Source organism: Colobus angolensis, unplaced genomic scaffold (genome assembly GCF_000951035.1).
Source record: "Colobus angolensis palliatus isolate OR3802 unplaced genomic scaffold, Cang.pa_1.0 Scaffold24, whole genome shotgun sequence".
Taxonomy (NCBI): domain Eukaryota; kingdom Metazoa; phylum Chordata; class Mammalia; order Primates; family Cercopithecidae; genus Colobus; species Colobus angolensis.
The window spans coordinates 10537507-10560343 of NW_012115599.1; the positions used below are offsets into that span (position 1 = coordinate 10537507).

Sequence of the window (22837 nt, forward strand, 5' to 3'; positions counted from 1 at the left end):
GAGGCAGGAGAATGGCGTGAACCCGGGAGGCGGAGCTTGCAGTGAGCTGAGATCCGGCCACTGTACTCCAGCCTGGGTGACAGCGAGACTCTGTCTCAAAAAAAAAAAAAAAAAAGGAGCAGAAAGAACCACCAGGGAACCAGGGACAGTGTCTAGGCCCAGACAGATGGAGGAGCCAGGAGGCTCCAACCAGCAGCTCATGGAAAGAGCCTGGCTCTAAGGATAGAGCCTACCCAGCGTGCTCCCTGCCAGGACAGGTGCCAGGTCAGGGCCTGGGCAGCCAAGAGCCTGCAGGTGAGTGACTGCACCTGTCTGGAAAGGAGACAGGCAGAAGCAGCTGCCAAAGGCTCATCCCAGCCAAGCGGGCCCTTGGCTGCCTGGTTCTCCAGGGCAGAGGGAGAAGTCAGGTCCTGGGAAGCCACACTCACTTTCCCATGACAACACTCCCTGCTGCCTTGAGCTTGTAGTCTCAAGGCTGCAAGCTCTCCTCCTACCCACTGAGCACACACCCTGCCTCCAGTCACTCAGGGGCTCCTCTGCTCTTACCTGCCCCTCCTCTGGGCTGACTCCAGACCCTGCCTTTGTACTCTTCCCCCATCAAAATTGCTTCCCTCTGAATCCCATTAAGCAGTCACCCCTTACAGTCCATAGCACCTGGCAACTCTCAAACACCCCTCATCCTGTTTGTTTTTATTTATGTTTATTTTATTTAATTTTATTTTGAGACAGAGTCTTGCTCTGTCACCCAGACTGGAGTGCAGTGGCACAATCTTGGCTCACTGCAACCTCTGCCTTCCTGGATCAAGAGATTCTCCTGCCTCAGCCTCCCAAGTAGAGTAACTGGGGCTATAGGCATGCGCCATCACCCCTGGCTAATTTTTGTATTTTTAGTAGAGATGGGCTTTCACCATGTTGGTCAAGCTGGTCTCAAACTCCTGACCTCAGGTGATCCGCCTGTCTTGGCCTCCCAAAGTGCTGGGAGTACAGGCGTGAGCCCATCCTGTTTATTTTTCTCATTTGCGTAGTACTCCCAACTTACAGAACACAGTGGGCAGGATCAGGACAGTTATCCCCATTTTACAGAGCTTGCCTGAAGCCACACGCCTAGATGGTGGCAGGGTTCCTTCTCTCATAACATGCTGCCTTTCATTCTGTAGTAATGAATCAGTCTTGGCTGCCTGACTCGCAGTTAGCAGGTGGGGTGGGATGAAGATGGAGGCTGATGAGTTAAAGGGCTGGATACTGTGAGGTTTCATCGAAAAGGAGCCCCAGAGGCTGAGCTAAGCTGGTGCCACCCATACCGGGCAGGTTGTAGCCCTAGAGCTAGCCTTCTCTTTAAACTCTCTGGAAAACCTCAGTGAGGGAGCTGGCTGCAGGGACTGAGAGCCTGGCATGCATGCCTGGGCAGGAAGCTGATGTCTAGGGATCCTCTCCTCCCTGGCCTCCCTCACCTGCCACCTGGACCCAGGAGGAAGGGTATGGGTACCCTGGCCTCACTGTCAGAGGAGGAGCTGGTTGCTCAACACCCTGTGTTCTACTCTTAGGCAGGAGAGACTAGGCTGCTGTGAGTAATTTTCCCACAAGAGTATCTGCTTTCCAATTGCTTCGTTTCCTGAGGCTTTTCAGAACCCAGAGCAGGGGAGGACTAGTTAAAGTAAGGCCTGCCTTTCCCCTCACCCTGTATTTGGAAGAGCCAGTCCAACAGTGTCCTTCCAGTATAGTCCCACAGCCCAGAATCATCCTCCCAAGAGTGGCCCTGGGAGCAGGACTTTGACCTCCAAATGTCTCCCTACCTCTAACAAAGGCATGTGTTCTATATTCCACACTGAAAGGTGACAACGAACAGCAGATGAGTATGGCAGGTCAACTGCTGTAACACATAATTCTCTAATCTCAAGCCTTCATACGAATAAAGGTCTGTTTTCATCTGTGGGATGGCAGGGTTGGGTGGGGAGAGATGATCCATGCAGTCATTCAGGAACCCAGGCTCTTGCTAACTTGTGGCTCCTTCTCTCCTACTGCCTGGAATCCTCTGGATGCTCTGCCCCCAGCCAACAGAAGAGGGTAAAGAGGGTGGGGATGACTGTGGCCAGCAGACCCTGGCTTGGGTCTCCTGCTAACCATGTCCTTGACATTTACCTGGGGGTTAGGGTTCCATGAGCAGCAGCTCAGCTGTATCACGTGGTTTCTGATAGGGACCTTCTGTTGATAGAGCTGTGGTTTCTGATAGGCACCTTCTGCTAAATGCAAGTGAGGTGAGGCCTACCTGATCTTACATCATCCATCATCCCGACAGAATTACTAGAACGGAGTTTCCCCCAATGTGATCCCAGCCTCTTGTCCTCGTAATCCCCGGATGAAGGCAGTGGACGTTTGTTCAGGAGGCAGATTCTGGGCGCCACTCCAGACCAACTCAATTGGCATTTCTGGGGTGGAGCCCTGAAATCTTCTTAAGCAAGCGTCCCTGGTGATTCTATGCTCACTGCTGTGTGAGAACCATAAGACTAGACTTCATCAGGGACTTGTGTTTGTCAGCTTTGTTCTGTTTGGACCTGGCACAGAACCTGGAACAGCCAAGCCCTCAGAAAGTCTCAACCCTGAATCTAAATCCTCAAAACCTAACTTTTTATCAGAGAAAATGTCAAACACATGAAAATGTGGAGAAAAGGTATAATCAACCCCCAAGTACCCTTCACCCAGCTTCAGCCATTACCACATCACAGCCAGTCTTGTTTTGTGCACTCTGCCCTTCATTCAGTTATTATTCTTTTTTATTTTAGTGGGTTTTTTTTTTTTTTTGAGGTCTCACTATGTTGCTCAGGCTGGCCTTGAACTCCTAGTCTCACTTGATCCTCCCACCTCAGCCTCCTAATATCCAATTTGAAGTAAATTCCAGCCATCATATTTTATCCCCAAATGCTTTAGGATGTCTCTCTAAAACAGAAGGACTCTCTCTTTATAAAACATAACCACAATACCATAACCACACCTAAAAAATTAATAATTCCTTAATACTAAATATCTAGGGAGTGTTTATATCTCCCCAATTATCTTATAGTTTTAAAATTGGTTTGTTTCAGTCAGAAATCCAGACAAGAACCATAGGCTGTGATTGGTAGGTTGGTCTCTTAATTGTCTTTTCATTTATTCCCCCCAAGCACCTGAATGGCTTGCTAACACAGATTCCTGTACCCCACCAAGGGAATCTAATATTCAGCCAGATGTGGTGGCTCACACCTGTAATCGCAGCACTTTGGGAGGCTGAGGCAGGAGGATTGCTTTTGCCCAGGAGTTCAAGACCAGGCTGGCCAATATAATGACACCCCATGTCTACAAAAAGAAAAAAAAAGTTAGCCAGGTGTGGCGGTGTGTGCCTGTGGTCCCAGCTACTCAGGAGGCTGAGGTGGGAAAACTGCTTGAGTCCAGGAGGTTGAGGCTGAAGTGAGCTGTGATCATGCCACTGCGTTTCAGCCTGGGTGACACAGCAAGACCTCTTTTCAAAAAAAAGATTGAGGAGAGCTACATGGAGTCTGAGAGGCCCAGCATATTCCCAGGAGACGGTGCTGCTGCTGACTCTGGTAGTGCTTCTACAGAGTTTCCCAAGGACTGGATTTTGCTGGCTGCATCTCCTGTGGTGTCATTTAATGTGTTCCTCTGTCCTCTGTATTTCCTGTAACTGCCTAGACAGCTCTGGAGCCTCGATCAGAATCAGGTTCAATTTTTTGGTAAGATAACTTCATGGGTGGTATTCTATACTTTCTCTAGGAGATGCATAATGTCTATTTGAATCTCTTTTTTGTCAAATGAGTTTTTGTCCCGAATCTCACTCCAAATTTGAGCCGGCAACCCAATGAGACCCAACCTCACCCAGCCCACTCAGGTGGGCCCAGGGGGCAGGGTTTGTGGAGGAAATAAGTGATCACAGCCGCATGCCCACACAGAACACAATCATCTTCAAAGAGCTTTCGTGCTGCCTAACTCTTCTGATGCTCATTAACCCTTTTAGGGGGGCATAGCTGGCATTACTATCTCAGCACTCCAGAACTAGAAAGAGATGAGTGACTTCACCAAGGCCACATACCTGGCAAGCAGCAGAGCCAGGGTGGTAGCCAGTGTCTAGCACTGTCCCCCTCCTACAGCCCTGCCTCCCTCCAGGTGACTCCCCTGCTGTTCTCCCTCTTCTAGGACCCAGATCAACTTCACTGTGGCCATTGATTTCACTGCCTCCAATGGTGAGTTGGGGGATGGACAGAAGAGCAGGGTGGGAAGAGAGAACTTTTAAGGGCTGCAGTGTCTGGCCCTGGCTGGGACCACGATCCTCATACTCTCTGGCCTCTTCCTCACCAAAGAGGAGGTACCTAGGTCTGGAGGACCAAAGATACAACCAAGATGGCAGAGGTATCCCCAGGTTGGACCACTGACATAAATCTGGGCTCTGAACCACAGCCTTGTCCTTGAGGAACACCCAGTCCCCTGGGGGAATGGGATCGTGTGTACTCTGGGCCTATGGAGAGCCCTGGAGATGTTTTCCCCGGGATCAAATCCCAGCTCCTCTGTGCAGTCCAACCCACAGGCTGGAGTGGAGAACCACAGCCAAGACTGAGCTCTGTGATGTTCAGGGAGGCAGGATCCAGCCCAGGGACCCCGGCCTTTACCTGGCTGGGGCTGCCCTGGCTTCCTTCCCTCCTCCCAATTTCTCCAGTGTCAGCCTGTGGCTGGGTCACTAGGAGCAATCACAGTGCCAAACTTTACATGATTAGAAACATCACAACCTTCCTTGGGCTCTGGACTCTATTAGGGGTGCTCAGTGCTCATTTTTATGCCAATCAAAAATGCCCAGGTCTTGCCCTCAACAGGTGTCAGGAGCCCCTCTTATAGCTGTAGGTCCCAGCATCATAGAGCACTGGGCAATCAGAGCCGGGAGGGGCTTTAGTAATAATAACACTGAGGATAGTTATCATAATATTGATAGCACCTGTTTAATACTCACATCAATCCTGTGAAGTAGGAACTATTATTGCTGTGATTTTACAGGCGAAGAGACTAAGGCTAAGGTTGAGGAACTTACCCAAGATCGCATAGCTAGTAGGAGGTAGACAGGATTGGTATCTTGGCAATCTGCGCTGTACTCCCTCCCATCAATGAACAAATAAGTTAAATATAGACTATATTAGTAGTGAAGAGGGCTCTGGGGGGGGGAAATCAAGCCAGGAAGAAGGATAGGAAGGGTTGGGGGAGGCTGTAATTTTTAATAGGCTGCTTGGAAAAGATCACACTGAGGAGGTGACACTTGAGCAGAGACCTGAAGAGGCCAAGGAGCAGGCCATGTGGACATCTGGGGAAAAGTGTCCCAGGTAGAGGGAACAGCCATCGCCAAGGTTCTGAGGTGGGAATGGCGAGGGGCTGGTGAGGCTGGGACTGGTGAGTGACAGGGAGGAGGGTAGGAGATGACCTGGAGGCCAGCTCATATGTGCCTTGCGGGTTCTCGTGAGGACTTTGGGTTTCATTTTGCAGGAGATGGAAGCGTTGAGCATTTTGGGCAGAGGAGAGGCATGATCTCTCTGAGGCGGATAGGCTCAGTCACTGCCGTGCTGGGTATGGGCTGGAGGCATAAGGGCAGAAGGAAGCGGGGAGATCAGTTAGGAAACTGCTGCATCCTATAAGCAAGAGGGTGGTGGTATGGGGAGGAGGAGAGAATGAGGAGGGATTCTGGATCTGTTTTGCTGAAGGATTTAATATAGGATACGAGAGAAAGAGAGGAGTCAAGGATTAATAAAAGTTAGGGGTGCCCTTGGACACTCCCTTCTTCATTCTGAACACAGGGTGACTTGGTGGGTCCAGATGGTCAAAGTTTCCCATGTCCTGTATTGCAGGGAACCCCTCACAGTCCACATCCCTGCACTACATGAGTCCCTACCAGCTGAACGCCTACGCGCTGGCGCTGACCGCCGTCGGAGAGATCATCCAGCACTACGACAGCGACAAGATGTTCCCTGCCCTGGGCTTCGGGGCCAAGCTGCCCCCCGATGGCAGGGTGTCCCACGAGTTCCCGCTGGTAGGAGGTCCCGCTGGTGGGAGAGAGGACTGACCAGGCTGGGGGTGTGGTGACAAGCTGGGGGTGGGGGGACATTTCCCTTCCTCTGAGCCCAGGGACTTAAGGCTCAGCCTCAGTGGGGGTAGACTGCCTGCTGTGGGGGGGGGGCTCCAGAAACCCACCCCCTTCCCTGATCACAGAGGCTGCCCCTCCACATCTGAAGCTGCCTGCCCACAGCTGGCTCTGGCCTCCTTGTTCCTGACAAGACGCAGGTGGAGGTGGAGGCGAGCTGTGGCTGACCCATCCCCCAGGGCCCCAGCAGAGCGGACAAGGCGGTGTGGGTTGGGTATCCCTGAGTCGGTGCTGAGATGGGATGAGGTGGATCCCCAGGGTGACGTGGAGCGCAGCAGCATCTGGGTGGCCTGGGCCCTGTGGAGATGATTGCACAGGCCACCCCTTTCCCTGGCTCCCATGAGCTGGGGACACTCAGGCACAGCAGACGTCCCTCCCATGCCTGAGGGTGCAGAGCGCTGTGCTGGGCCCAGTATGCATGTGGACAGATAAGCCACAGGTCCTTCCTGAGTTGCTCAGACCCACTTGGGCAGAGTGGGTTTACCCAAGGTTCCCTGAGGAAAGCAGCCAGGGATCTTGGGGCGTCTCTGAACAGGTACAGGGATCTGGGTAAGGAGCAGGTTTGGACCCAGCTCACCTGAAGCATGTGTTGCTTCAAGATGGGCCCTGGGAGCTCCCTCCCCTGCCCCACCATCCCACACCAGAGAAGAGCTGGGGGAGCCCAGGCCTGCTGGCCTCCCCACCTGGGCTCTGTTCCCATACATTGCACACCCCCGTCCTTTCTTCCTGGGCTCAGCCTCCCCGCCCTCTGTCCCCCAGAATGGCAACCAGGAGAATCCCTCGTGCTGCGGCATCGACGGCATCCTGGAGGCCTACCACCGCAGCCTGCGCACGGTGCAGCTCTACGGCCCCACCAACTTCGCCCCCGTGGTCACCCACGTGGCCAGGTGAGTGCCACGGCCACCGCCTCCGGGCACTCACAAGGCCTCCGTTTCCACACTGGCTGCCTCTGGGTGGTGGGAGGGGATGTCTCTTCCCACACACTTGCCTTTCAGGGAGCCCTGACCCTGAAGAGATTCCCCCAAGAGCTGCCACCCTCCAAAGTGTTCAGGGTCCTTGTTTAGCGGGGAACATGCCCAGAGGCCCAGCAGACCGACCTCAGTCCCTGCCTGCCCCACCAGGAACGCAGCGGCCGTGCAGGACGGCTCCCAGTACTCGGTGCTGCTCATCATCACGGACGGGGTCATCTCGGACATGGCGCAGACCAAGGAGGCCATTGTCAACGTAAGCAAGGAGTGTGCGGTGGGGAGGTGGTTTGAGGGGTGTCTTCCTCCCCCTTAGGGGAACCTTGGGGGTGTGCCTACCTCCTTGACTTTAGGGAAATGCTTGGAGGTGACTTGGGCGGGGCTTCTCCTTTCCCTCCCTCACTGGGCCCCACTGCCCTCGTCCACCTCCTGGCCTCTGGCTGCAGAGTCCGGTGCTGGATAGTGGATTCTGGGGAGTGGAAGGGGTGCCCGGATCATGAGAGATCTGGCTGGTGAGCGCTGTTCCCACCTCTTAGTCACAGTGGGTTGTCTACTCCCTCCAGACCCCGATGGCTCCCTCATTAACCCATCTCTAGGACTGCTTGCCCCTTCCCCAGGCCGACCTGGCCAGGTCAAGGGAGTGGGAGGGGAGGCTCAGGGTTGGGGAAGCCCAGGAACACGGCTCTCTGAGCCAGTGGTCTCCCTGTAAGAAGGGATAGGGGTGACTCGCCAAAGCAGACCTATGACCCATTCCCCCCACCACCCTCCGTCTCTCCTCCGGGCCACGGTTTGGTTTCCCTTGCTTTTTATCTGAGTGCCCTCCCTCTCCCTACCCCCGTACCCCCTTTTCTGTGCTCCTCTGTCTCTCCATGTTCACTCTCCCATTTCTTTTCTGCCCACCCTTTCCTGTCCCTGCCCCTGATTTCTCCTTCCTTTTAACCGGGTCCCAATTGGGTCCAACCTTCCCCTGCCCCCTATGCTGTCTCCCAGGCTGCCAAGCTCCCCATGTCCATCATTATCGTCGGCGTGGGCCAGGCAGAGTTCGACGGTGAGTCCAGCTGCTGCCCTCCCCTCCTTTCCTTCCCTAGCCACGTACCCCTGCCCCCACCCCAGACGTTTCCTCAGAGGCTGCGGGCCCCTGGGAATGATCCCTCCCAAAAGAGTAAGAGCTCCCGCCTGGGCGTGTGTGTCTGGGTGAGTGTGCAGGGTGTGGGGTGCGTTTGTTTGCGCAGGGAGGGGTGTGTCAGATCTGGGTATGCGCCCACACCCACATCCCAAGGCTGTGGGGAGGAGGCCCCAAGTCACTTCTTTCTCCTCCAGCCCTGGGAGTCTGGGGAGGGTGGGGAGCCAAAGCACTGGGCTCGAAGTCAGAGGCTCACCTGATCGGGCTCCTCCTGGCCCCGGCCTCAGTTTCCTCATCTCTAACACGGGGCATGGGCCAATGGTCTCAGCCCCAGATTGGCCTGGGATGGAAGGACAAGTCTGCTCTCCTGCCAGGCCCAGGGGTCCACCATTAATCTCACCCCCCCATGACGCTGCTCCCCTCACAGCCATGGTGGAGCTGGATGGTGACGACGTGCGGATCTCCTCCCGGGGGAAGCTGGCTGAACGCGACATTGTCCAGGTGAAGCCCAGACTTTGCCTGTCCCACGGGAAATTCAAGAGCCCCTCTAGCCAGGTGGACCTCACACCCCCTTTGGGGGCTTCCCTGGGGAAGGGCCTGGGAGGGAGGCACCGAGAGCCCCAAAGTGCCCCAGTCGTCACCTAAGGGAGTAGGAGTCATTCCTCAGCCATGCCGTGCTCTGGGCTGGGCCCCTCTCTGTCACACCTGGGACACACTCCGAACATTGTGGGTGCCCAGCCAGAGGCCAGAACCCTCTGCCAGCCCTTCCTCAGCCCTCAGGCCTCTGTGGTCAGCCTCGTTCTGTTTTTTTCCTGCCCCTTGAAGGCCGAGGCAGTGTCTTTAGCGTTGCTGCAGCCTTCTCCAAGAATGGGCATTGCTTGGTTAACTGAATCAATGTAAGCATCTCCATGAAGGATGCAAATATAATGAGCAGAAAGATCTTTGTCCTCAGGGAATTTCCATGCAGTCAGGCGGAAGAATGCACCCTCCGCAAGCACTTCCCCCACTCATCCCCTGCAGAGGAGGCCCTAGTGCTTAGAAGATGCAGAAGACAAAGCTGACATCCTCCATACCCCCTTGTCTTAAAAATTGGGGCCCAGTATCCCAGGGGTGGAGACCAAACACAGGGGGCTAGAAACCAGAGCAAGGACAACCTGGGAGGTGGGACCAGCCCATGCCAAGGCCTGGAGGCAGGAGTGAACCGGAGGAGGCGCTCAGGATGGAGGGCACCCTCTGGGAAGAAGCCAGATGGGCCTGGCATTAGGCGTTGACCAGATTAGCCCCAGAGAGAAAAGGAATGAAGAGAGGCCACAGAGAGAGAGAGGGCTCTGCTGGACAGGTCGGGGGAGACCCAGGAGGGCACATGCCCCAGAAGTCAGGGAGATTCAGTTGGCATTTCGGAAGCACCTACTGAGTGCTGTGCTTAGTGCCGAGGTGGAGAAATCTTGTTCCATGGTGTGTCTTGGTGTGGAATAGGGCTCAGTATTTGTCGAGTGAATGAAAGAATAGTGACTATGACTATAGTTACTTACTGCCCAAACCCAGGGAGTTGGGGGATACACTCCCTCAGGTAATTCACAAAGATGGGGAGATTGAGTTAAGTGAGCAGAGGCTGGGAGGGGCGTGGGGATGCAACCCCAGGCCTGGAGATTCTGGGGACCAGGGTCCCACAGGAGGCACTGCCTGACCCTGCCCTCCCGTTTGCCAGTTTGTACCCTTCCGGGACTACGTGGACCGCACAGGCAACCACGTGCTGAGCATGGCCCGCCTGGCCCGAGACGTGCTGGCAGAGATCCCTGACCAACTGGTGTCCTACATGAAGGCACAGGGCATTCGCCCACGTCCCCCACCCGCAGCACCAACCCACTCGCCCTCGCAGTCCCCAGCCCGCACGCCCCCTGCGTCCCCCCTGCACACACACATCTGAACCTGGTCTCAGCAGGCAGGTGGCTGGGGCCTGGGAGAGGCCAGGCGAACAGGAGGCCGCGGCCCCAGACTCCCCGAAGTTGGCCTGCCCGGCCTTTGGGACATCTGTGTGCCTGGGAGGCTGCCAAGGGGTGGGACTTCTGAAGACCCCCTCCTCAATTTCTTAGCCTCACTTATTGCCCAGACCCAGGGAGTTAGGGGCGCACAGGTGACAGCGGGGTACACAGGGACCTCACCCTTCTCTTCTTCACCAGTACCTGGCTCTAGCCCAGTCAGGAAGGTGTAAACAATAGGGGTGATTGGGGTCCCTGTCGCCCGCCCCCGGCAATCCTATTTGCTTCCCTGTCACCCTGAAGCCTGGGCTCGGCCTCCTCCAGCCCCCCATCTCCGTTCCATCCACCCATGGTGTCTGCTGTCACTGACCCCCGCCCTGTGGTCTATCCCGTGCCCAATTTCCAGTGAACCCCATGAAGCTGATGGGTTTGCAGGAAGGCCTGAACATGTGCCCCCTCCCAGGGACACTGGATGCATTGGGAGCCCTGGGGACCCACAGGGTGCTGTAATCATGGACCGTCAGCCATGTGATGGGCCTGAAGCGGAGGCTGCTCAGCACAGGGCCCTTTCTGGTGCCTCTTGAGCTCAGTATGATGCAAGTTCTAGACACACAGCCTGTGGAGGACTCTCCCTGGTGTGGGCCCACAGGCACTTCCACGGTTGACTCCTGGCTTCAGGAATCCCCTCCTCCCTCCAGAGGCTTCCCAGGGCCCTCGGTGCCCATGCCTCTGCCCACCTGGAGGCCTGAGTAAGGAGTGGCTCAGCCCCATGCTCCCACACTGCCCCTGCTCTTTGCCCTGTATCCCACGAGGCTAGGAGACAGGAGCCCTGGGTTTGAGCCCTGCCTCCCCCCACTGCCTAATGTGGGAACCCAAGCAAGGCCCTTCTACCTTTTGGGCCTCAATTTCCATGTCTGTATGACAAGAGGGTTGACCAGATGGCCCCAGGTTTTCCTTTAGATCTGACATCCTGAGGGTCATTCATCCCACGCCCAGCTCCCCCACATCCTACTCCTAACAGATGTGACCCTACCCGAGGCCGCCTGGGCTTTTGTGTCACCCTGTTCCATCCCATCACCCCAAACACCCCTAGTCCTTCAGCCTTGGGCTCTGGCATCTGAGCCTGAGCGCCTGCCGCTGCTGTGGGAAAGGTGGGGAAGAAGGGGATCTCCCTCCTGGGCCCACCCAGCCGCCTTTGCCCACTCGGGGAGCAGGTCATGCATGCCAGTCCCTGTTGCCGCATGGAGCTCCTCAGCCCACTGACCTCTCCGTGCCTGGTGCAGGCCAGGCCCCCGTCTTCTGCCTGCCTCTGCTTCCCCATCATGCATGGTGGTGGTGTTTCTACGGTGTCTGGTTCTGTGCCCGTCTCTGAGACAGTCTCTGTGTGGAATTTGCCTTAAACTGAAGTAAATTTGGTTCTTTTAGTAAAGCATGATGTTTTGCTTTCTTCTCTGAAAAATAGCACTGACATTGCTGTTTGACAGGGTCCACGTTCTCCTCTGTGGGTTCAGTAGGATTTACAAGCAAAGGCCACGTGCCACGCTCTGTGCTAGGCATTGAGGATGCAGCCATGAACAAAGCACAGGCCCTGTCCCCGCACAGAGCTTACAACACACACACAGGTAGTATGGGAGAGACACAGCAAACACATCAACAAATAGGCTAGTAACATCATTTCAGGTGGTAGCAAGAGTTCTAAAGACACATGATGGAGAAGGAGGGTGATGTGTTCCATGAGGTGGTTGGAAGGGCCTCTCAGAGGAGGTCATGGTTGAGGTGAACCCCCAGGAAGTGAGACAGGGAGCCACGCTGATATCTGGGGGAAAGGGGCTCTAAGGAGAGGGACCAGCAGGTGCAAAGGCCCTGTGGTAGGAGCATCCTTGGTGCGTTTGCAGGAGAGCGAGGCCGGTGTGGCTGGAGCTGAGTGCAGGAAGGGAAAGTGCTAGAGATGGGGTTGGAGAGATGAAGAAGCCAGAATGAGTGGGCTGTGTAGACCACGATGAGGCCTTTGGCATTTACTGAGTGAAATGGGAAGCCATTGAGGAGGTGAGAGAAGTGAGTAACATCATCAGAATTTCCTCTAAAATAAATGGATTGCTTTATTGCATTTGATCACTCATTCACTCATCTCTCAACAAGTATTTACCAAACATGAGTGCCAGGCCCCACTCAGGCATCGGAGACCACGCTGGAGATGCACACACAGAATTGCACCCTCAGGGGTGCCCTGCTCTCGGGCAGTGAGCGAGGAAATCCTACAACCATGGCATACTGATGCCAAGACATCAGGGGCTGGGTAATCTGTGGGCACCAGAGTCCCTGTGCCATGAGGAGTCTGGCGTCCCCTGTGCGATGGGGTCATCACCACCACTCCCGCCCTTGTAGGGTCATCGTGTGGCCAGAGTGACGAGTACATGAGGTTGCACGTGACATACATGACATGCACCCAGGACCCACTGCATTTTAGGTGCCCAAGAAACACTGTTTTCCTCTTGTTCCTCTTCACATGTAAATTCCTGTGGCCATGAGGGACCAGGGATCATAGCAAAAGGGGATTTTTCCCTTCTCTGGGCAAGTCTGTTCCCAGATTAGCCCTCCAGGCAGCCATTCCCACCCTGAACATCACAAGAAATTTGGAACTAATTATACCAAAGTTTGGGACTTGTTTACTTCTTATGATTTTATAGTAAATGGGTGCTGATTCACGGTTGTCCCTATAATTACATGCCCCTGTGACTTAGATTCTGATACGCTTTGAGTGGGAACGGGGTGGGGTCACAGCTTGGAAGGAGGGAAGTTCCCATAACCAGCAGCTCATGTCACCTCACCACAGGGGCCATGGGAAAGTGTCAGGAGAGGGTGCTTGCCTGGCAGAGGGACTGAGGCGCAGAGCCACTACTGGGGGCGGGACGGGATGCCAAGAGCATCTTTGCTGTGCCCGACACCATAGCATCTCGTGGATTCTTTCCCAAGGTGTGGTCCACAGAACACTGGCTCCCTGGCGTGGAGCTTGGGAACCTGCCTGCTGTGCTTCCCTCTCGAGAGTCTCAGTGGCCTTTTGGGTATTCAAGGCTCTGTTAAGTCCTACAGCAAAGGGACCAGTTTGATCTGGTTCAACCCAACGTTTCTCAAGCTTTGTATCACAGAGTCAGTGTGTGTGTGTGTGTGTGTGTGTGTGTGTGTTTCGCTGGTAACACCGTCACCAAGCAGAACATGCTGTCTTGGGAATTTCAGCAGAGACAATCTCCCAGGTTTCCAGGCCAACACAGAAGACTGAGGCCTGCCCTGAGCAGGCCAGAGGGAGGGCACCGAGGGTGGGAAAGATGGGGACCTCAAATTGGGCTCTGGAGAGAAGAAAAGGGCTCTGAAAGGGATCCCTGCCCCAGGTGCTTCAGGAAGAGAAGCCACAGGGAAGAAAGGAGGGCTTCAGACATTCACAGTCCCAGACTCATGGCTGCATGGTTGACTGGATTTTTGTCCCCCGTTGGACTGAGGGGTGTGTGGAACAGAGCTGGAGGGGTGGGCAGAGAGAAGAAAGGGTGTCCTGCCTCTGAGCTCACCGCCCAGGCTGTGGCTGGTCCTCTGCTCCCCCTACTTAATCTCCTGGCCTTCAGGATTAAGGACCATAGGCTGTTACCCCCCAGATCATTCTCCACCCACTTCTCTGCCTTTGGAAGCCCCTCTGTCTTCCTCTTGTCCACTCACCTCAAATGCCCCTGAATTAATACAAATAAAATAGTAATAGTAGCAATGACCAGCACACATATGCACTTTCTAAGCGTCTTTCTAAGCACTTTACATGTGTTTAGCAAATTCATCTTCATAACAACCCTGTAAAGAAGGTATGTACTATCGTCATCCCATTTTCCAGATGAGAACACTGAGACACAGAGGCTCAAGATCACAGAATTAGGGAGCTGTGGAGCCTACAGGTATCTGAGCCTGAAGGTGGAGTGGGAGGATCCACCTGGTTACCTAGAGATGTGAGCTCTCACTGAGCCACTTAGTTGCCTTGTGACCTTGGTTGGGCCCTCTGCCCTCTGGGTCTCAGTCTCTCCACTGGTAAAATAGAGGGGGTGGGCTGTCAGGTCCCTAAGGGTCTTCCCATCTCCCTTGAGTCTCAGCCCATCCATCAGCCTATACTCTTAGACCCCTGCCAGACCCCACAGGCCTCCTGGGGCCCTGTCATGGCCAGGCTGGACAGTCACCATCACTGTGGCTGCCACTCCCACACCTCTGGGATGCCTGGCTGTCATCGGCCTGCAGAAGAGGTCCCTGAGTCCTGCCCAGAAGGGGCGGGAGAGGTAGAAGCAGAGGACAGGGCTACAGTGCGATTGGAGTAGGCCAGGATGCTGCAGAGGCTGGAGGCCACAAAAGCAGCCGGTGTGGCAGGCAGGTGGCCCATGGCTGTGTTCTCTTGATGCTCCTGGATGCTCTCTCCCATGGGACCTCGGGGCTGTGTCCACAGGAGCCAGCCCACGTGGCTGAAAGAGCAGCCCAGCCCCAGCATGCATGGCAGGAAGGCCAGGGCTCCCAGCAGGCTGAAGTAGCAGGAGGTCCCAGCAGGGTTCAGGAGCAAGAGGCAGGCCTGGGTCTCAGGAGCCCCCCACTGTCTTCTCCTCCACTGCCACCCTCTGGAACAGCCAGTTGGGCAGGGATGCTGTAAGGCCCAGGGCCCACATGGCCCCACAGAGCAGCAGGCAGCTGCCCCAGACGGCTGGGAAGTCCAGGTCAGGCAGGGCCACAGCCATGTGGTGCAGGAGAGCCATGGCCACCATGCTATAGAAGATGCAGAACATGGTGGCTGTGTTGATGGCCTGGCTAATGGTGCGGATGGCAGGGCCCAGCCACCAGTCGTGTTGCAGGAATCTCAGCAGCAGCACAGGCACCATGCAGGCCACGAAGAGCAGGTCAGATAGCGTGATGTTCATCATGAGGTTGCGGGTCAGGGTGTGGAGCGGGTGGGGGGCGCCTGGGCCCCGGCTCACCACCAGCAGCATGAGCCCATTAGCCTACAGCCCCACCAGCAGGACAACGCCACAGACCCCGGCAAAGATGAGTCGGAGCAGTCACTCAGGTGTGGCCGTGAGCTGCGTGTCGAATGTGGCATTGGGCTCCATTCTCCTGTTTCAGTCACACAAGGACAAAGTAGAAACCAGTCAGCCCCAAAGGCCGCCTTCCCCGTTCCTGCTGAGCCTCCCTTTCCTCCTTTTCTCACAGACCCCTACATGTAGTGGACCCAGCCAGATACATGCCTGTCCTTGGCACACATTAGCCCCTGCAGACCTCATGACAACCCCAGGGGATGGACTCCATCAGTGCCCTGGGTTCAAATCCTGCCTCTGCTACTTGCTAGCTCCAGTACCCTGGGAGTTATTTATTTATTTATTTAGAAACAGAGTCTCACTCTATCACCCAGGCTGGAGCGAGATCTTGACTCACTGCAAACTCCGCCTCCTGGGTTCAAGTGATTCTCATGCCTTGGCCTCCTAAGGTGCTGGGATTACAGGCCTAAGCCTCTCCACCTGGCCCCTGGGAGAGTTACTTAATGTTTCTCTACCTCAGTTTCCTCAGCTGTAAGAAAGCAAGGAAATAAAAGAAATAAAACAGATGTCGATAGTAACTGTCATAAGTGATAAGACTAGGATAATTTTCATGTTCTTCTTTAAAATTTACTTCTAAAATTTCCGCAGGGAGTACACATTGCTTTCATAATCTGATAAATATATATGTGCATACACACACACACACACACACGTATCTATTTTTTGACAAAACCCTGCCCTGTGAAACAAGCAGGTTTAATCTGAGGTTCAAATGGGAAAGTGGATCTGAAAGGGCTTTGAGAAGGTGGTTCCCAAGTGTCCCTGCACATTGGGACCTGGGGAGTTTCACAAATACAGAAGCCTGGGTCCCACCCCCAGAGACATGACATAGTTGGTCTGGGCTTTGGCATTTTTGAAAGATCCCAAATAATTTGAAGGGCAGACCATCTTGGGAATCACTGCCCTCTAGGTTATGCTGCGCAGGCCCCTGGCAGGATGGGGGAGTCTGCGCCCAGCGGTCAGACCTTTCTCCTCACCCCCACTGTGTCCCACATGTCAAGGGCAGGGGGAGCCCCCGACTGGGAGGACTCTGGCTAGAAGATGGGATGTAGACATACTCAAGTCAGCCCAGTGGCTGACGTCACCACTGGCTGCCCTGCAGGCCAGGCCAGGGCCCGGGAGCTTTAGCTGGAGAGAGGCTTGCCTGCTAACTCAGTACATATTTCCTGGGCATTTGCTCTGGACCAGGTTCCGGGAATCCAGCAGCAAACAAGACACAGCAGTGGAGTCCTCATTGGAGTTGCCCTCCCCTTTTCTCCCACACTGGGGTGGGGACTGGAGACACCCTTCTCCTGCAGGCTCAAAGCCAGGTTTGAAGGAGTCTCTGAGTCCCTCCTGCAGAGCCCCAGCCTGGGGGACTTAGCTTGATCTCTGGAGCCCCAGGGCAGCAACGTGCCTGAGGGCAACTGAGGAAAGACTGGAGAGGGGGCCTCTGTGAATTCTGATGTCGACCACCCTCCCAGGTCCCACCAGCTCCCGGGACTGCAGGAGGAGGGGAAATGAAGGACTTGTCCTGGATGAAGGCTGTCCTCCAGCCACTTTCCTGGCATTTGTCACTGCCTTTTTGTCACTTTTTCCTGGTCCACACCCACCAATGACATGGACTATTACTGGAGAGGAATTGGCAGGGAGCAATACGAGGTTTCAGCGACCTGGCCCCTGCTTCCCGGAAGCATCTTCCTGTAAGCAGTTGCATAACTTCAGGGCTAAGTCTGTGGGTATTGGCGTTGGGTTTAACACCGTTTCCAGCACTTACTTGCTACATGACTATGGAGAAGTTACTCAGCCTCCCTATGCAGTACTCTCCTCTTCTGTAAGATTGGGGAATATGCCTGATGGTGTGAGGGCTAAATGAAGTAACAAGAGCTAAGTGCTCAGAACAGTGCCTGGCATGCGGTAGGCACTGGGTAAAGGAGGGATGTCATTCTGCCCCTGCTCCCCCTTAGTTCCAAAAAGCCCTCTTCTCTTAAAGCTCCTGCTCAGCCTTCATTCTGTCCCCTTGCCCTCCCTTCTCACTCAGCAGCCTGAGTCCCATCAGCCCAGTTCCACCCTCCTTTTCTTTTTTTTTTTTTTGGACTGGGCTCGCTCTGTGGCCCAGGCTGGAGTGCAGTGGCTGGATCTCAGCTCACTGCAAGCTCCGCCTGCCAGGTTCACGCCATTCTCCTGCCTCAGCCTCCCGAGTAGCTGGGACTACAGGCGCCTGCCACCACGCCCGGCTAGTTTTTTTTGTATTTTTTAGTAGAGACGGGGTTTCACTGTTAGCCAGGATGGTCTCGATCTCCTGACCTCGTGATCCGCCCATGTCGGCCTCCCAAAGTGCTGGGATTACAGGCTTGAGCCACCGCGCCCGGCCTCACCCTCCTTTTCTTAATCAGACTCTGGCTAAGCCTAAGCCAGAGCCCCCTTGGCTGACATGCCCCAAGAACTCACCATTTGCCTGGAAGTTCACTCTGAAGTCTACCTCAAGTTTCTCCTGCTGCTGTCTTTGCCTGCTTTGTGCTATTCTGAGGTTTCTGGGTCCTGTTCTCCGGCTTGTGAGCCCTTTGACAGTAGGAAAGGCTAGTGGTCCTTGCACAGTTGTGCACTGCCCAGCAGGTGGATCCGGCCCAAGAAAGCCAAAACAGGGTTCTGGGCAGTGTGGGGTTTCTCCCAGAACTCCACCTCCTGGGAATCTGAGTTGCCTGAGGCCAGAGCAGAGCTGAGATGAAACAAGGAGGCCTGGGGGCCCCTCCTGTACCAGGCGCCCAAACGACAGGGGCTATGTCTGCTCTACTGTCTCTCCCGGGAATCACACCCTGCCTATCTGCCTCATTAACTCCCTGGCCCACAGGACAGAGACGTTGGTGCCTGCCAGGTCCCTGGGCCCCAGAGAAAGAGCCATTAGCAACTACAGGACCTGTCTCCCATCCTCACCCAGGGCCAGCATCACTCACTCCAGCCCACACCCCTCTCTTTCTCTCTGAGCACACCACAGTCTAGAAACTGCTCAGTTCAGGCGCAGGCTTGTGGGCTGCGGGAGGGGACCTGAGGTGGGAGAAGACATTGGGGTAAAAAAGGATCAGCGAAGCGCCCAGTAAAAGAATCAGCTAGAGAGCCGGGCACGGTGGCTCATGCCTGTAATTCCAGCACTTTGGGAGGCTGAGGTGTGCAGATCATGAGGTCAGGAGATCGAGACCATCCTGGCCAACACAGTGAAACCCTGTCTCTACTAAAAACACAAAAAATTTGCTGGGTGCGGTGGCGGGCACCTGTAGTCACAGCTACTCAGGAGGCTGAGGCAGAAGAAGGGCGTGAACCCAGGAGGCAGAGGTTGCAGTGAGCCAAGATTGCACCACTGTACTCCAGCCTGGCGACAGTGTGAGACTCTGTCTCAAAAAAAAAAAAGAAAAAAGAAAAAAAGAATCAGCTGGACCATGGGAATCATCCACATGGAGTCTGGAGGTTGAATGGGGTCCGTTAAGGGAATCTAATCCAACTTTGGTGGATTCAGATGCTGGGATCTTCTCTACCTCACCTTTTGCCAAGTATTACCTGGCTTCTGCTTGTGTGCCTCTAGTGATGGAAGGCTCACTGCTGCTGAGACGTTCCTTTCAGAACTGAGAAGAGGGGTTGGGGCCAGGGTCTAAGACTATGTGATTCAACAGCCCTCTGTTGCTCCCTCTTTCTCCTTCATTCTCTCTCTAACTCTGTTCCTTGAACTGTCTTTGCTTGTCCCTCTATGGGGTTTCCATTGATTCAGCCAGGAAATTCCCCAGTACCTGAAGGATTACAAAATACCAAACTCAGGCTAGGGGCGGTGGCCCACGCCTGTCATCCCAGCACATTGGGAGGATCACTTGAGCCCAGGAATTTGAGACCAGCCTAAGCAACATAGCAAGACCTTGTCTTTGCAAAAAACTAAAAAATTAGCAAGGTGTGGTGGCACGTGCCTGTGGTCCCAGCTACTTGGGAGGCTGAGGTAGGGGAATCGCTTGAGCCCAGACAGTTGAGGCTGCAGAGAGCGGCGATCATGCCAATGCGCTCCAGCCTCGGCAACAGAGAGAGACCCTGTCTCAAAAAACAATCAGACAAACTCAGTGCCTGGCACATGTTGTATATTCAATTTGTGATGATGGTAAGATGTGACAGACATACAAACACAGACCATGGCAGTTTCTCTAAGACTCTAAAGCAAGCTCTCCGAGGGCACCGGAAACCCCAGCCCTGGCCAATAAGGTGCAGCCGCCATTCAGAAGGTGAATATTATGGAATTCTGGAAACTTCTGCAAAAGCTACAAAGAAGAGTGTGTGAATGATTCTGAATCTAGGCTCCCCAGCTGTTTGGACCCCCAGCCACACCCTAGCTGCCCCTCAAATATATCCAGAGACTGACAGCTCAGGCCAAAGCCCTGTGCTTGGGGACACCGTGGCATTGGAGCAGGGGATGAGACCCTCAAATGTGACCTCTGTGAGGTGTGTTTCGTATCATGGGGAAAGGGAGTGAGGTCGGGGCTCTGCAAGACAGGAGGGCATCAGGGCATATCAGAGGCCTTCGGATCTTTACTCTTCCCAGGAACCGAAGAAAGCCCATGCTTGCAAATAGAAATAGCGAGGGAGACCAGGCCAACAGCGCCCTGCCAGGCAGAGCACAGAGGGGCCGCTCTAACACTGAGCAAGCTGATTAACAGGTTATACCAGTTAGGAGCCAGCAGCACCCAAGGGAGCTCCTTGGAAAGTTTCTGTCCTCCTCCTCATCTCTTTTTTTCTGATTATGTAATGAATATCGTTATTGTTGAAAATCTGAACATACAAATATGTGTAAAATAGAAAGTAACACCCCCCACACACATTCTCGCTATAATTTTATCACCCACAGATGTGTGGCCAATATTTTGGTGTATTTTCCTTAAGTTGTTTTTCTGGACTTTTTCTTTCTTTGCAGAGTTTTACCGTACTCCTGCCCCGCAAGCCTGGTTCACTCAACAAAGCCCTCCTTTGGAGTTTGAAAGGCAGAGGTGATGCAGCCCTGCTTTGGGATCCGAGTCCTGATTTGAGAAGGGTTTTCCTGAACCTCCAAGCTGGTCCTCTGTTTCGTTGCTGTCCAGGAACGAAGAACAGGAGCTGCGGGACAGGAAACCGTGCGGGTGTCCATCCGACCCGGGACAGGACAAGTGGTCAGGAGCAACAACCAAATTTCTTGGGCTGCCTCTTGGGGGTCACCTCCACCAGCGAGCCCTTCAGGCCTTCTTCTTGCATCCTGAGTGACCTATGTGACAATGCCGAGCATCAGTCTTCTCTCTCGCCTCCTAGGGGCAGCATGGATGTGCCCATGGGTGCAGCTGGGGGCTGGGAGGCTGCACCCGCAACCCCCACACCAGCTCTGCCTCTGCCTTGCATTCCACATGAGACCAGAAGAATTGAGTCACTGAGACTTTGACCTTCTCTTTCTGGCCTACTACGTGCCAGGCACTGTGCAGGACTCTGACTACGACAGAGAAGCCACTATTCCCTCCCTTGAGTAGTGAGAGAGACAGACAGGAAAAGGAGTGACTGCAGCCCAGGAATGATGGGGAGGCACACAGGGACTTCACACCAGGTCCTGGAGGGATCTGGGGAGGAAGGAGATGGTGACTGAACTGAAAACTGAGCCATGGACAAGGTTTGCCAGCAAAAAGGATGGGGGAGGTGCATCCTGGGTAGAGGGCTATGGCACAGTGCCAAGAGAGAGCTTGGGGGCTGGGGAAGCAAAAGAAGTCCCTCCCTTTCTTCATGATGTATTTACTGCGTGCCAGACAGTGCCCATCTGATCTAGCTCCCCTCATCCCTCACTCATTGTATTCGTTTTTGGAGCACCTGGGTCCCAGGCATGGGGAGAGGGACTGAACAGAACAGACATGGCCCTGCCTTCCTGGACAACAAGAAAACAGACAAATGCATATACCATTAATATGTGTCATATCAAGGAGGGCCATGAAGGACACAAACAGGGGCTGGGATCCAAAATAGTGGTGGGAGGTGGGTGATCAGGGAAGGAGTCTCTGAGTGGCTGGAACTTAGTGAGTGTGTGTGTGTGAGTGTGAGTGTATGTGTGAGAGAATGTGAGTCTGTGTGGGTGTGAGTGAATGTGTGTGTGTGTGTGTGTGTGTGTGCAGGGGTACGGGAGATGGCACTAGAGATGCTGCAGGCCATTGCAAAGCATTCGAATTTTATTTTAAATCCATGGAAGCTACTAGAAGTTTGGGAGCAGAAGAAAGACACCCCTTTTCTCAGCCCTCTTTGCAAATGAGAAAACTGAGGCTCAGAGAGCCTAAGTGCCTGTGGGGAGTGATTCAGCGAAAGAGAATGGCAGAGCTGGAGTCAGGAGACTCTCAGTGCAGGGCTGTCTCTCCCCGCTCAGACTGGTGAGCCAAGGTCTTTAACTAGGTGCTTCCCTTACCCATTTCCTCAGAATGGGCCTTTCAGTCCCAGCTGGGAGTCAAGAGAGGGGCTGGAGCTGTCCCAGAGGATTCGGTGGGGCGGTGGGGGGTGGGGGTGGGGCGCGGAAGCGGCAGCGGGGAGCGAGTGGGCAGCACTTACCTGGCCAGGTTTACCACAGGCTCCAGGATGTTGTGACCCAAGGCGGCACTGCACTCCCCAAAAGAGACCCCCAGTTCCTGCAGGCCAGACAGGGAGGGGCATATGTGCCTTGGGAGAGAAAACTGCAAGGCCAGGCCATACCCCGCCACTGAAGTCCTGGCCATCAGAGTCCCAATGCATCCCTAAGCCGACCTCAGTGGCGAGCAAGACAGCCCCATCTCAGCGTGGGCCACCGTCCCTGGCTGAAGCCCTCTGCCCACTGTCCCTTCACCCCGGCTGGCCAAGGTGTCAAAGAATGCACTGAAACGACATTTCACAGCCTTCGGAGTAGCGTGGGAAGCCGCATCTCAACTTGGAGAAAGGTCTCTGGAGACACTTTATAAATGTTAGTTATGTTTTTTAATTTCAAAAATATTTCATTGGGAGAATATTGGAAGATACAGTATAAGAAAGTACACGCTCTAGGCCGGGCGCAGTGGCTCAAGCCTGTAATCCCAGCACTTTGGGAGGCCGAGACAGGCGGATCACGAGGTCAGGAGATCGAGACCATCCTGGCTAACATGGTGAAACCCTGTCTCTACTAAAAAATACAAAAAACTAGCCGGGCGAGGTGGCGGGCGCCTGTAGTCCCAGCTACTCGGGAGGCTGAGGCAGGAGAATGGCGTAAACCCGGGAGGCGGAGCTTGCAGTGAGCTGAGATCCGGCCACTGCACTCCAGCCTGGGCGACAGAGCGAGACTCCATCTCAAAAAAAAAAGTACACGTTCAATATCTAAACCACTGCTGTTAGCGTTTCGGTAGATATTGCCATTCTGTTTTATATAACCCTTTTATGGGGCGGGGGCTAAATGTCCTGTACAGTTAGGTTAAACCAGATGAAATTGCTATTTTTGGCATGCCCCCAGTCAAATATCAGCAATTTCATATGTTTCAACCTAACCTATA

General features: G+C 54.4%; 2 protein-coding genes and 1 pseudogene across 3 annotated transcripts in view; 1 reads left to right on the forward strand and 2 right to left on the reverse strand.

Annotated features, from left to right (window-relative positions):
• Positions 1-11665, forward strand: part of CPNE5 (copine V) — a 98520-nt gene extending 86855 nt beyond the window's left edge. For both annotated transcript variants that reach the window (XM_011945321.1, XM_011945320.1), the window contains 7 exons: positions 4186-4232; positions 5874-6055; positions 6926-7053; positions 7288-7390; positions 8122-8179; positions 8682-8755; positions 9963-11665. In XM_011945321.1, the coding sequence (XP_011800711.1) occupies positions 4186-4232; positions 5874-6055; positions 6926-7053; positions 7288-7390; positions 8122-8179; positions 8682-8755; positions 9963-10181 (811 nt within the window). In that variant the 3' untranslated portion in view covers positions 10182-11665. The remainder of the gene's footprint in view (positions 1-4185; positions 4233-5873; positions 6056-6925; positions 7054-7287; positions 7391-8121; positions 8180-8681; positions 8756-9962) is intronic.
• A 2820-nt stretch (positions 11666-14485) lies between these two features.
• Positions 14486-15353, reverse strand: LOC105514259 (annotated as a pseudogene).
• Positions 15354-19416: 4063 nt separating this feature from the next.
• Positions 19417-22837, reverse strand: part of RAB44 (RAB44, member RAS oncogene family) — a 35807-nt gene continuing 32386 nt past the window's right edge. Inside the window, exons 13-14 of the mRNA XM_011945322.1 lie at positions 21894-21970; positions 19417-20583 (exon numbers count right to left, since the gene is read on the reverse strand). Of these exons, the coding sequence (XP_011800712.1) occupies positions 20493-20583; positions 21894-21970 (168 nt within the window). The 3' untranslated portion in view covers positions 19417-20492. The remainder of the gene's footprint in view (positions 20584-21893; positions 21971-22837) is intronic.